At 43.5% G+C, this 12,773-nt stretch overlaps 1 protein-coding gene across 5 annotated transcripts; it reads left to right on the top strand.

The window, feature by feature from the left end:
* Positions 1 to 385: 385 nt before the first annotated feature.
* DYNLRB1 (dynein light chain roadblock-type 1) lies at positions 386 to 9,111 on the top strand. Of its 5 annotated transcripts, none has more exons than XM_026115735.2 (4): positions 386 to 498; positions 3,496 to 3,571; positions 5,006 to 5,179; positions 6,341 to 6,869. In XM_026115735.2, the coding sequence occupies exons 1-4, from the start codon at positions 454 to 456 to the stop codon at positions 6,382 to 6,384; spliced, it is 339 nt and encodes a 112-aa protein (XP_025971520.1). In that variant the 5' UTR covers positions 386 to 453; the 3' UTR covers positions 6,385 to 6,869. The 5 variants fall into 5 exon arrangements, with proteins under 5 accessions (XP_025971520.1, XP_064377336.1, XP_064377335.1 ...); XM_064521266.1 differs by lacking the exons at positions 386 to 498; positions 6,341 to 6,869 and adding exons at positions 1,057 to 1,197; positions 7,100 to 9,111 and having other exon boundaries at positions 5,006 to 5,173; XM_064521265.1 differs by lacking the exons at positions 386 to 498; positions 6,341 to 6,869 and adding exons at positions 1,057 to 1,197; positions 7,100 to 9,111.
* Positions 9,112 to 12,773: the final 3,662 nt, after the last annotated feature.

The raw sequence follows: 12,773 nt of genomic DNA, 5'->3' as shown, positions 1-12,773 counted from the left end.
TAGTAACACAACATTGATGATGTTCATTAGAGAGAAATTGTTTTCTCTGAGCCACCAGAAAGTAGCCCTGCTAAGAACAGGATTCCAAATTTGAAGGGCCAGTGACCTGATCTGCTATGGCAAATCCTGTTTTTCAAAGTATCTTGGAAATAAATGAAAAAAAAAAAACTTTATGAGGTCATTATTTCCCTTTCTGTATCTTTTCTATGTGAAATATAGACTGCTTTTGCAGCTCCATTAATTTGAACTCTTGTTCTTAAATGTGGTCACTGCTTTTAATCATTATAAAGCAGTCAGAAATGGCTACACTGAGTAAGATTAATCTTTAAAAAAGGAGTTGAGTCATTGTGAAAGGTGGATTTCCACGTGCCTTTGCTCCAACGTCTGCTTTCTGTAACTGCTGTGAGCAGTTCAGCGTCAGTTTTCTGCGTGCACACTGCTCACAGGATTGCAATGCCCAAAGAAGCAAAACGCGATTCAGGCAGAGAATGGCCCCAGGTAAACAAGGAAAACGAAAGGAATCTAACAGATTTTGTTACTGCATATATTTAGCACCCACTGTGTTGGATAAGGTTCGGGGTGGGCTGGGGGGGGTGGGGGCACAGGGGTTTGTTGTGGTTGTTCTGTCTTAAGACTAGGACATCTCGCAGCCTTTCCAGAGGCCTCCGTCCAACGTACTGCGCAGGGCAGAAGGAGCAGCCGCTATCACCCTCATGGCATTAATTCCCGGGCTCGAGGCCGGTCGGTTCCCAGGCTTTTTGCCCGCGCTGGTGTCAGGAGCGCGGCGCCCGGGGAAGACCTGGGCAGCCTCACTCCCTCTGGACTCGGCCCGGGCCGCGGCTGAGCGGCGGCAACGAGGAGCGGGAGGTTCCGCCTGCTGCGCGGAGAGAGGCCCGTGAGAAAGAGGGCAGCGCCGCGACACCTCCTGGAAAAAAAGAGGAACTTTGGGTTCCAGCAGAGGCCCGAGAAACCGCAGCATTAGGAGGGCGGGGCCGCCGAGCGCCCCATCACGGCGGCGGCGCAGGCGCTTGACCCTCCTCTGCTGCCGTAGAACAAGTGCTTCCGGGACTGGGGCGAGGCTAGCCGCCCGTAAGGGGGCGCGGCCCGCCTCTCCTGTGTGATGATTGGTGACGGGGGAGGCGCATGCGCAGGGGGAGCCGTGACTGGGCTGTGGTGGCGGCAGCAGCGCTCGAGATGGTGGGTGAGGGCCGCGGCGGCGGGCCGCGCCGCGCCGCGGAGGGCTGCGGGCGGGCGGGAGCGAGCGAGCGAGCGGCGGCGGCGGCGGCGGCGGCCCGGCCCGGCTCCGCGCGGGGCTGCTTCGCCGGGGCGCTCCCCCCCCGCGCCGGGGCGGCCCGGCAGGAGCGCGGCTGCGGCCCGGTGCCCGTTCGCCGCCGCCCCGCTTCCCCTTCAAGTGTGCTACTAGGTGAAAGATACTTACAAAACCCGGGATCAAAATAGCTGGAGAAGTTTCTTAAGAAATAAAAACACCGACCTGGGCTGTAGGTGGGAAAATCGGCGTGGTCCGTTAGGCCTGAGGGAGAGTCGAGGAGTTCGGGCTTTCAGGATAAAGGCAGCGGCTGCGTGTGTAGCTGAGCTCACGTGAGAGCCGCTGTGTGACAGGATTTGTCTCCTTCTCCCGTCCGAGCGGCTCTCTCCATCCGCACGTACGATCTCCTGTGGTTGTTCAGCTCCCTGTTAAGATAGTCTTTGTCTGGTTAGCAAGATAACGGCCAATTTTTTTTTCCCGAGTAATATTTTTCCTGGTTTAGTTGGTTGAATTGGCTTACGGAGGTGGCTGAGGAGCATCAGAGCTAGTGCTTAAGTGGTACATGCGTGCCAGGGAGCGGGAATAGGAGAAGCAGGGCTTTCCAGTTGAAACAGCACTGAACTGTTAGATGAGTTCACCCTGCCTTGTGAATGAGACTAGGTTATCTGCAGGTTGGTTGTTAAAATCAAAACTGGGTATCGTTCTGCACGGCTGCATCTTCGTGTCCAAACAGGGTTTGTTAAGCTCTGACGAAGGAAAGTGTTTCATAAATTGGGACTTAAATAAGAAGTCAGGAAGTTATTTCAGACCTGACAGTCTGCCACCATTTATTTCTCAGCTTTTGTGCACCCTGTAATTTGCTCTTTGTTTCAGCCCCTTTTTCTTCCATTTGGAATTTGTCCAGCATAAAATATAATCAAAAGCTTTGTCAAAATGCTTGAGTTTTGACTTCTCTGTGCTAGAGAGGACAGACAAACTGCTTCATAAAGGCAAAATTAGGTAGTAACATCTCGCCGCAGCAGCAGCAGTGTGTGTTCCTCCAAGCTACTTACGCTAACAGAGTCCTGCAGAAAGTTTGCTGTTAGTTCTGAGGTCTAGGCCAGGTTGAGATGAGCCCGCTTCCCAGGGAACAGAGCTTATAACATGACTGTGCTCGGTTGGTGGTGACAGAGAGAGGGTTATTCACAATGCCTAACAAACACAGCTCTGTTGTCCAAATGCACCATACATATCTGGCCTTTTCGCTGGGTTTAGGTAATCCCTTTCTTCTCTTCTAGATGATTTCTATGGGGCTTTGTTTTGTTTTCTTTTTGAAAGATGCCCTGTGCCTCTGTTTCCTTTAGTGGGAATCAAAAATACCAAACATTGCATTAAGGGTGTTCACCCAGCAGTGGAATAAACCTTTGGTGGTGAAATATTTATGGCTCTGTTAGAGGACCTCTGGGTAAATTTTGATTGATCTCTTGTAGCGATTAAAGTTTTGCAGAGGGGTTTGAAAGCTCTTAGGAAGTCGTTGATGATTTTGCAGATCTGGCAAATGGACTGACAGCTGGGCCTTCAGTGGTTTGTTTGTTTGTTTTTGGTTTTTTTTGTTTTTGTAAGTTGATTCCTTGGAGTAGTAAATTATTGTTAGTGCTTATAATCTTGTAGCTCTCCCAGCAAGAATCATAATCATAAGGAAAGAACATAGTTCACTTTTTCCTTCACTTTTCTTATGTTTAATTGCTCTTAGCATTCATTTGATAAAAGAGAAAATAGTCTTACACCCAGAATTTATCTTTTTCTATTTTGTTCTTAAATTCCACCTGTATTTTCCTACATGATTTTTGCATTATACCTAAACTGTAGCAGTCTGACTAGGCAATCTTCCAGTTACAAGCCAGCAAGCCTAGAGTAAGAAACCAACGCATGAGGTTGCAGGAGGGTTTGGAGAAGAGGAGAGGGGTGAAAAGATTAAAAGGGAGTCCAAGTTTGCATCACAAATGAGTGATGCACTCTTCACAAATGAATGGAGACAGCTGGGAAACAACTGAAAAGGGCTTGCTGAAATGGTCGTATCAACGATGTCTGTACTTTGCTCTCTGGAAATGTGTGGTGTCTGTTTGAATCATCTTGGTGCAGCTTTATTTTCAGATATGTTATTACAAATAATTATTTCAAGTCAAATAGTGCCTGTAAGGCATCACGATGCCTCATCTTCTATTGATTTGCACTTTCTGTTTTTGCAGGCTGAGGTAGAAGAAACACTGAAGCGAATTCAGAGTCAAAAGGGAGTGCAAGGAATAATTGTTGTTAATTCTGAAGGTATTGTGCCAGTTGCAGTTATCTAAAATAGAATTTATTCAGAGCATGCACTTTAAGGACTGCTGACTGTGCTACTTGCATTTAGGTTAAATGTCTCTCCTTAGCAAAGGTTTTCTGGTAGCCAGTGCCAATTGACAATAATTAGCGGCTACAGGAGCAAGTTGGGTTCTCTTTCCTGTTGTTCTACCAGCTCATTTGTATTATTGAAAGAAATAAATTAAGCTTACACTGGAAAAGCTTTTAAGTGTCTTGAGTTCTGCCAGCATTTGAGATTGTAGTCTACCAAAGCCTTACCTTTTTGAGGCTTTTGCATTTTTTAATGGTAGCACTAAAAGATCTTACGACATTAAAATCTTGCTGAGGTGCGTGTCTGGAATGCCGCTATCTTGGCAGAGGTGAGTAGCTCAGCAGCTATCTTGTGCTCATGGCCTCGTGGGACTCATAAGCTTGTTGTCTCTTTTTGAAGCCCCTGTGGAGTCCAATGCAGTTAGGCATGTTCAGAGTACTCCAGATACACTAACAGTACCGTGGGCAGCCCAGCTTTTTAAAATGGTGTGATCGTCTTTTTAAATTGAATATTTGTTGGAAATACTCCTCAAAAAAGATGACAAAGAGGTAGCAACTATATGTGAATATATTGAAGACTGGGTCATTGCATGCTTAGCTCACTTGAACATATTCGGCTTGTGTTCCTGCTTGCTGTTTTTACATAATGGTTTGTAACGGTTGTGCTCTGCAGTCTGAAGGTCACATATTTGAGCATATACCTTCATCATTTTTTCAGTCATGCCAGTGTTTGGTAATAAGCTGCTTTACTGTTGCCTGACACAAGCTGGATTTTGGCTGGCTTTTGCGGGGAAAGTGCATCTAGTGGATAGCAGAAGTATAAAGGAAGGAAAGCTCTGGCCAAACAGTGTCAGTGTAATTGCCCTCTTGGTGGGTGCACAGGAATTGAAGCAGGGAACCTGCAGGACTGTGTCAGCTGTAACGACTAAATATAAGAGCCTCAGCTCTGATGCAACAGCTCATGTCCTCTATACTCAACACTGATCCCAGCCCAGGTTACTTGACCGTCATTTAACTGCAATACTCAGGAGACTTTCTGAAAGGAAGAGTTGACCCCAGTCAGAAAAACAAAACTGAAACACTGGTATTCCCGGTCTCTCCCAAAATATATTATGCATCTTATAAACAAATGAATAACAGAGAGCAAGAGTAAGAGACTGATGCTACTAGAGACAAGCAATTTTGCACATTTTATTTCTGTTCATGTTCTTCTGTTAAGCCTTTTAAAAAGAACACCCCTAATCCCGTTCCCCAGGTGTTGCTATAACATCTACTTAGGTTAAATGGCCACCACAGTTGGACCTGATGATGAATTAGTTCCAGTGTTTCATCACTGACCCCTGCTGTTCCCACGGTGACTTCTTGCAGGTATTCCTATCAAAAGCACTATGGACAACTCCACAACGATTCAGTATGCGGGCCTAATGCACAGTTTCATCATGAAGGCAAGGAGCACTGTGCGAGACATTGATCCCCAGAATGACCTCACATTCCTGCGGATCCGCTCCAAGAAAAACGAAATAATGGTTGCACCAGGTAAAAGTGAGTGGTGTGAAAGGAGGCATCAGAGAATCTGGTAGAATTCTTTTCTCACGAGATTTGTCACACTTGCCCATTGCATATTTTTTGACATAGATATTGTGTGAGCCTGAAAGAAGTGAGTCCCCTGTGTTGCTTTTGTTTGTATTATGCACTCTTTTTTTCCAAGGCATTTGAGCTGTCTTGCTTTCTTCAGAGCTGAATCCTTTTATCATTGACCTAAGTTTGCTTCTTCATGTTCGAATGTGGGAATGCATTTTCCTCATTCCATTTTGATCAAAGTGGAAAACACTGAATAGCATTTGAGAGAGTGTTGCAGCCTTCTGTGTTTTGTGTTTTTCAACATAAAACCAGAAAAGTCAGAAATTGATGTTTTGAGAGCAGTTTCAGATCAGCATTCTAGGCGAAGCAGTGTAAAGCAAAACAGTAAAATAGATTCTCAGGTTTAGAGGAGGGGAACACAGCATGTTGCAGCTGCACTCATGAGTCTTAAAATATAGCAGTAGCAGCAACTTTCTCTTCAGGAAATGTTCTCTGTATTTCATCAAATTATGAAATGAGGAGTGATGGGATGAATACAGTTCACTGATGTGGCAAAAACTTTGCTTTGTTCCTTCATACCATGTCAGATTTGGTGGGATTGTGCTGATGGGGAGGCAGAAGATGGAATTCCAATCCCAGTAGACTGCTCCACAGGGCAATTACTGAGAAAGAAAGGCTTTTTGGTTAATGCTGATCTCTAAGATGAAAAAGGAGGAGTAAATGTTGCTCCAGAACAAATACAGCTGCAGCCACTTCAGCCCAGCAGTCTGCCTGTGGGATATGGGAAATCACTGTCTTGCACCACCTATCTTGGTTTGATCATTTCATGTGCCTGTTATGCCTACACCTTAAGGCACAAACTGAGTTAAATTTGGTTGGTTTGGAAGCGGGCAGTTTCTTAGATTGTGACTCTTTCCTCAGTAAGACTTAGGTGATCTGACATGTCAAACCTCTTTTGTTCATTGAGGGCAAATGCAAAGGCTCTACAGTTTCTAAAGTGTATCAGTGAGGAATGGAAAAATGCTGAAATTTACTGTTGCTAAATACAAATGTGTTTTTTCTTGGTGAACAATTCTCAGCAATGAAAGAATAACTTCTTTTTTTCTTTTCCCCTCCTTCCAGATAAAGACTACTTCCTGATTGTCATCCAAAATCCAACCGAATGATTACACTACCTTGGTCTCTTTTTTTTCCCTTTACCCAACTTTTTTAATTTAATAGCAAAGAGTAAAGCATTAGTGTTAACTCTGTTGTGCCACTTTGATAATGTCTGGAAAAACAAAAGCAGGGTTTTTTGTTGCTTACAAAGAGGAAAAAGTGGCTTTCCCCCTGCCCCGTGTATCACAAAAGTGGTTTTGAGGGAGTTTCTCTGAAATAGAATCAGGTGGCTTAGGCTGTCAAAAGTGCAACAGATTCTTTTAATAGCTAAGGTAATATAATATTCTAATAATGTTCTAAAAAGATTATTCCTTGTATGTTTCCATACTCCTGTCACTGCTATTTCAGATATGCTTTTACACTATTGCTTTTGAATGACTGTAAATATGAAACTTGCCTGTCTTCATGTTCTCTCTTACTCTGTTGGTTTTACAAGGTTTTTTTCTTTTTGAAAAAGAAGTCTGGCCATATCAAATTAAAGTGTCATCAGCGATTGCTTTTGTCTTGTGCATTTTCCTTCTCTTGTAAATATATTAATTATTTTCTTGGTTGACTGAGTTTTTTTTCTTCAAAAAGTGAAATTTTCCAGGGGCAGTTTTTGGCTACCGGTTGCTTTCTCTGATTCTCTAAACAGTAACTTATTCAAAGTGAGTGTACTATACACTTGTTATTGTTTGCCATGTTAGAGCATCTTCCCACCACTTCCTTTCCTTTTCTTTTCAGACAGAGAAGAGAAGTGTTGTGGTTGAATAAGGCCATAGAGGCTGCCTGTTGGAGCTCTCATACTAACACAGTTCACAGCCAGCATGATCTGGTATCTTGCCTCGGTAATTTTTCAAGTGTTGGCCATTAAGTACAAAAAAGGTCATCTGGTTTCTCCAAAATAATAAAAGGGGTTATTTTCTAGCCTTGAAAGTGTCTTGTAATTGCATGCAGAACTTAAGAATGTGTGCCAAATATCTGCATAGAAATTAATAATTACTTCTACAGTTTTAGTAATTAGCAAAAAAGTTGAAAACTTCCTCCATGTAAATTAAATTACATGAACATTATGTGCCTCTTTGCATATGTGACCCCCTCCTCTAAAGCTTTTTTTGTTGTTTACTTACTGCCTTAGTAAACCTATATGGTGAACTCATTCCTTCTGGGTAGGAATTCTTGCTCGGGTACTAGGTAAGCAGCAGTACCCCTGTGTGGGCTTGTCTGAGTGGTGCTGGTTACAAGACAAAATTCTTCTGTCACTCCTCCCATGGGGTATGAGAGGAAGCCCATCCTTCCTATTCCATTCCTTCAGCACTCCATGAAGACCTCTTGCTTTTTGTTGCTCCTGGGATAATATTAGAGGAAAGTCTATGTCACGGTGTATTACCGACGTATGAAATTGCCATTCAGATAGTGTTTAGCAAGATGCAGAAATGGCCTGTGAATATACTGTTACTGATCTTCATGGCTATCACAATGTGCTAGGAATTGCCTGGGTTCCATATGAGCAGAGCTGCTGTCCAAAGGAATTCATGGATAGAGGAAATCAAACTTACTTGTGTTCTTTAAAGTTGCTGATGCATTTTGTGACAGAGAAAATATAGTTTTAAACTGTGTATTATTATCCTGCTATTTTCTTGTTCCTCTTTGACACAACAGGTCAAAATTTCACGCCAGACATTCCTGAATCCTGCAGTGGTGCTAACTAAGCTCCAGGAGAAGCTTTCTTCCCCTCCCCAAATACAAACATAACCCTGGCTTGTACTGGATGTCTTAGTGATGCAACGCACATAATAGCTCAGATTCAAAAAAGATGCATATTGTTTTTTTCCACTCGATTTTTTTTTTTCACTTCGTACACGCATAGCTCAATACTAGGAACTGCTTCAGGAGGGAGCCGTGCTCTGACAGCCTAGTTCCCTTTCCAGTCTGGTTTGTTCCACGGAAAAGGGAGGGGGCTGCAGTCAGCTGCTGTGTCTTGTAGGTAGTATAGCTGCCAGCTTGTGCTTTAGCCTTCTCATGCGTCTGGCCTCAAACTGTACTTGTGGTGGAAGTGCTCTACCAGCATGAAGAGGAGTTTCTCCCAAAGTGCACCTGAGCAAAGAGATGGTGGATGCACATGAAACATGCCGTACAATAAAAGAGAAAAGCTTGACTGCAATTTCACTAGGGATGCTGTTACTTGTGCCTGCCATCAATCACTCCTGATTGATGCATCTGTTAGCAAAAGTGTGTAACCTGGATTTAGCCCTGTTCTCTCAAAATTACATGCAGTAGTAGGAGCAAGTGATACTGTCCAATTCTGCACCTAGGAACAGACTAAGAACTTCTTAAGGATGATCTCAGCAGGTCAGGGTGATGAAGGGATATTCCAGGCAATCAGCTGCAGTGCAGTTTTGAAGTCTCTGGTACAAATGTTGAAGTGTTGGACACTTGTTGGATTTCCAGATCACAAAGCAAGGGGGTGCATGTATGGTGACTCAGATCTCCAAGACTGTCTGTATCTTCATGGTGTATTTGTTTTGTGAACATTAATCCTTTTTTTTTTTTTTTTTGATAGTGTTTATGACCAGGAAGGCCATTAACATTTTTTAGAAGATAAGTGGAATTCTGTCTTGCAGAGCATGACTCCAGACCCTATATATATAATTGTATCTGGTGTAGTTCCTAATATTCAGCAGCTTATATAGTGCATATGATCTGTTGTAATTTATTTTAATTTACTATTGCCTCCATAAAATGATCTTCTGCAACCTGAAGCCTCTGGATGATAACTGAATAGTGAGACAAGTCTGAAGAAAAATGTGATTTCAGTTATCTTCTCTATCTTCTGTTGCTCACAGGCAGAAAAATATTTCCTTGGAGATGGTGACCTGCATACATATTTTGGCTTTCCCTATTATGTGGCAGTGTTACTCTTGTGAACAGTGAAAAACTCCTTTAGTGTCCTCTGTTATTCTGGACACCTCCTTAAGGATAACCATCCTACCAATGGTTCTGTGCTGTATCTGGGTTTGGGACAGGGCTGAGTGTGTGGGTGATCTTTTTGTGTGTGTGTTTTTTTTTTTTTAATCTTGTAATAAATAAACCTATTGCAGAATTAAGATGATGCACACTTTCTGCATTATGTTGAGATCATCATACTTAAAGTGAAATTACTAGGTTCCTGCCATATGCTGATTATTTTTCAATGACTGTTAATCAGTCAAGTTTGAATATACTCAGGACCTTGAGTATAAGGGTCTTGAAAAAGCTGGTATTGAGTCTGAAGGAGTTTACTGAATCCAGCTGGTTAGGGTAGGGCAGGGCTGGGCTTATGCCAGACTAGTGCCACTTTTACACTACACTTCAAAATTGATTCAGATTTTAAAAAGGGGGGAGGGGTGATGCTGAAGAACAACTTCCGTTCAGATACTTACTATGGAGGAAAAAGTGTCCGATTTGGATTGGGAGCATCATAAAGATGTGGCTGGAAGTTACTTCTTTGCATGCGGAGTTAGGGGAGGATTTCACTTTTCCTAAAAGCTGTCTTAATGAGCTTCAAGAAAGAGGTTGGATGAATTCCTGTTTCTTGTCCTGTGCTTGCTGAGGCTGGGCCTAGTCCTTCACATGGTAAAATAATAATTGCAAATTGAGGAAGAATAGAAAAATAAGCATGATGGATCTAGCCAGAAAGCATTACAAGGTGATTCAAAGGAAGGCTTGGATAACCTCTAGGCTGTGTGCCTAAGAGCTGCTTTGTGTTGTGCTTGGAGAGTGGCCTAACCTCCTATCTTTGAGTAAATTTTTATGGATCCCTCTCTGAAGGCAGAGGGAGCATTGCTCTTAAGACATGGAAAGCAAACCCTAGAGTATTAACAAGCTAACGAAGTACAGTTTGAGGTATGGCTCTGGGCTGTGAACAGCAGCACTTGAGACCCAAGGACATACTCCCTTTTGCTGACTGCTCTGAGATAGGGCTCTGGCAGAGGATTGCAGGTGGTAACATTTTAGGATAGCAAAAGCTAGACTTGTGGAAAGTCATCTTCTGTGGGCCTTAGAACAGCTCTTTTAAGCTGCTTCAGCTTGCGTTTGTTCCTGTGCCCTCCCAAGCAACTCCTCCATCTGCCTGAGATGGCTGAGTTCTGATTGCGCAGCATTCCTCCTAATGTACCAGACTTTTATCTCTGATCTAGTCTTAACAGTTTTATTATGCATAGCTACATCTATAGGTGATGAAAGCCTGGCATAGATGATTATGCCAAGATAGGCTGGCCTTATGTTAGGAATGTGTAAGAAAAGCTGTGCCAGCTGGGATCATCTGGGGGTGCAGGGGCAGTGAGCTCTGATAGACACAGCCATGTCAATAGAAACCTCAACATCAGCACAGTTTCTGTTGGCAAAAATGCAGTTTTTTGTTTTTTGGTTTTTTAACCAGCGTGACAGGATTCCTTTGGGGAGATTTCCTTCCACTGGCACGGTTTTGCAAACATCCAGGGGTGCTTATCGGTGGTGTTTACCCCATAGGAACACTGACATATGTAAAGCTTTATTGTTGATTATAGGTCACATTAGGACAGCTCTGTGGTGCTGGATTGATATAGTTGGATCCTCCATCCTCTTTAAACCTCTGCTTGACCTGTTTTTTTTGGATCTGAAATCCAATAGATCTAAGGAGTTGTACCACTGACATGAGAAAGAACAGGCAAGAGAGGTATTAGCATATGCAAGATTTTTCAGGAAAGGTGAGACTGAGGGGAGAAGCATATAAATCATTGGGAGTATTCTGGTGTATTAGCAGTGGAGTTTCCTTGATCCATGTCCCATTTATATAAATAAAATAATATGTTGGAGAGCTCCAGAACTTCCATGAATCAGTATATTTTCTCCCAATCTATGTGTATGAATAGTGTTCTACGGAATTATGGCCTCAGCCCTGCAACCTGATCTGCACGTACAGGATCAGGGATTAAATCGCATTAGAAAGAGTTCCTCATGTCTTTCATCAAAAATTGGTTAACGCTTTATCACATAATAGTAGTAATAAAAAATATTTTTTGTCTGAGCATGCAGCATGCAGTTAATCAGCTTGCCAGGTCTATTTCAACTCTCCTTACTTCACTTTTTCTATTTCCTAATTGAGGGGACCTGTATTGGAAATGAATTTGAACCTGCATTTAGTTATGATGAACTGGCACTGTAGTTATAAAAGTGAATCTGAAAAGTTTATATTTACTTTTCAGTAATTCATACAATTCTTGTTTAGGCCAGAAAAATCCATTAAGTTAGCCTTGAAAGTTTAAAGGCAAATTATTTCCTTTTTGGATAAACTCTATAATGGAAAAAAAAATGTTAGAATCTAGTTAAGTTTTTAATTGGTGACACTTTTAATAGTTGGAGTTCATTTTTTAAACAGATGCAAACTTTTGCGTCTCTTTTTACTGAATGTGTACTTTAACATTTTGTGATCACCCAGGTTTCATGCTGATTCACTGTAAACACTGAAACATTGCATCAGCATAACACAGCTTTCGTTGCAGCATACATCTAGAAGGAATGTTAAATGTGGTTCTTCGTGCAACATTGTCGTTTTATTTCTGTTGTGTTTGATTTATTTAGAGTAGCTCTAGAAATAGCCTATTTGTAGTTGTGCTGTGGGCTTGAAAATATGCAGCATGGAAGTGGCTTTAAATGCAAGATGGAGAAAAGAGCACAACAGACTCATTAGGGGAGAAGTGGCAGAGGTAGCCACATGTACTCCAAATACCCGATCGTCTTGGTGAGCCTGGTTTCTGGGGGGGTTGCGTACTGCGGAGGGTCACAGAGGCAGCCCTAAGCGGAGCCCCGTCTCAGCAGCCGTCACTGCCTGGCGACCCCCCTCCCTCCAGCCTCACAGCATCGGCGTTTCCTGGGAGGCACCGATGGTAACAGGGATGACATCTGAGACGGGATCTCCAGAAGCAGCCAGGACATGCCGTAGACACTTGTCTGCCCTTTGCGCCTGCCTGAAAACCCCAACCCCAGGATGCTGCTGCTCCATTTGACCGGGGCCTGTGCTCGCTCTCCCCGACGAGCGGGAGGGAGCTGTTGGCCCCAGGGGGCTCGGGCGCTGCGAACGCTGCATGGGGCCTTGCTGCCAGGACGTTGCGCTCTCTCCTCGTGGCTGCTGCTGGCCGGAGGCGACCTTCCTGTCGACCTCAAAGCGTCTATCTTATTTATAGAATCACGAGTCACTGTAGTAGCTATGAGCTGATGAAGAGGAAAAACCCTTCTCCGATGAGTGGAAGCCGTCTCAAACCTTTGCATGTAAATAAATACGAAGGCTGGAAAGCAGCATGGGGAGAGTCTTTGTTACCTTCAGGTAACTAGGGGGAACGAAGGAGTAAGCTGTCCTCCCCACGACAGAACTAATGGCGTCCTGTCACCTACAGCTAGG

Source organism: Dromaius novaehollandiae, chromosome 16 (genome assembly GCF_036370855.1).
Source record: "Dromaius novaehollandiae isolate bDroNov1 chromosome 16, bDroNov1.hap1, whole genome shotgun sequence".
Lineage (NCBI taxonomy): Eukaryota > Metazoa > Chordata > Aves > Casuariiformes > Dromaiidae > Dromaius > Dromaius novaehollandiae.
This window is presented reverse-complemented; position numbering and strand designations above follow the sequence as displayed.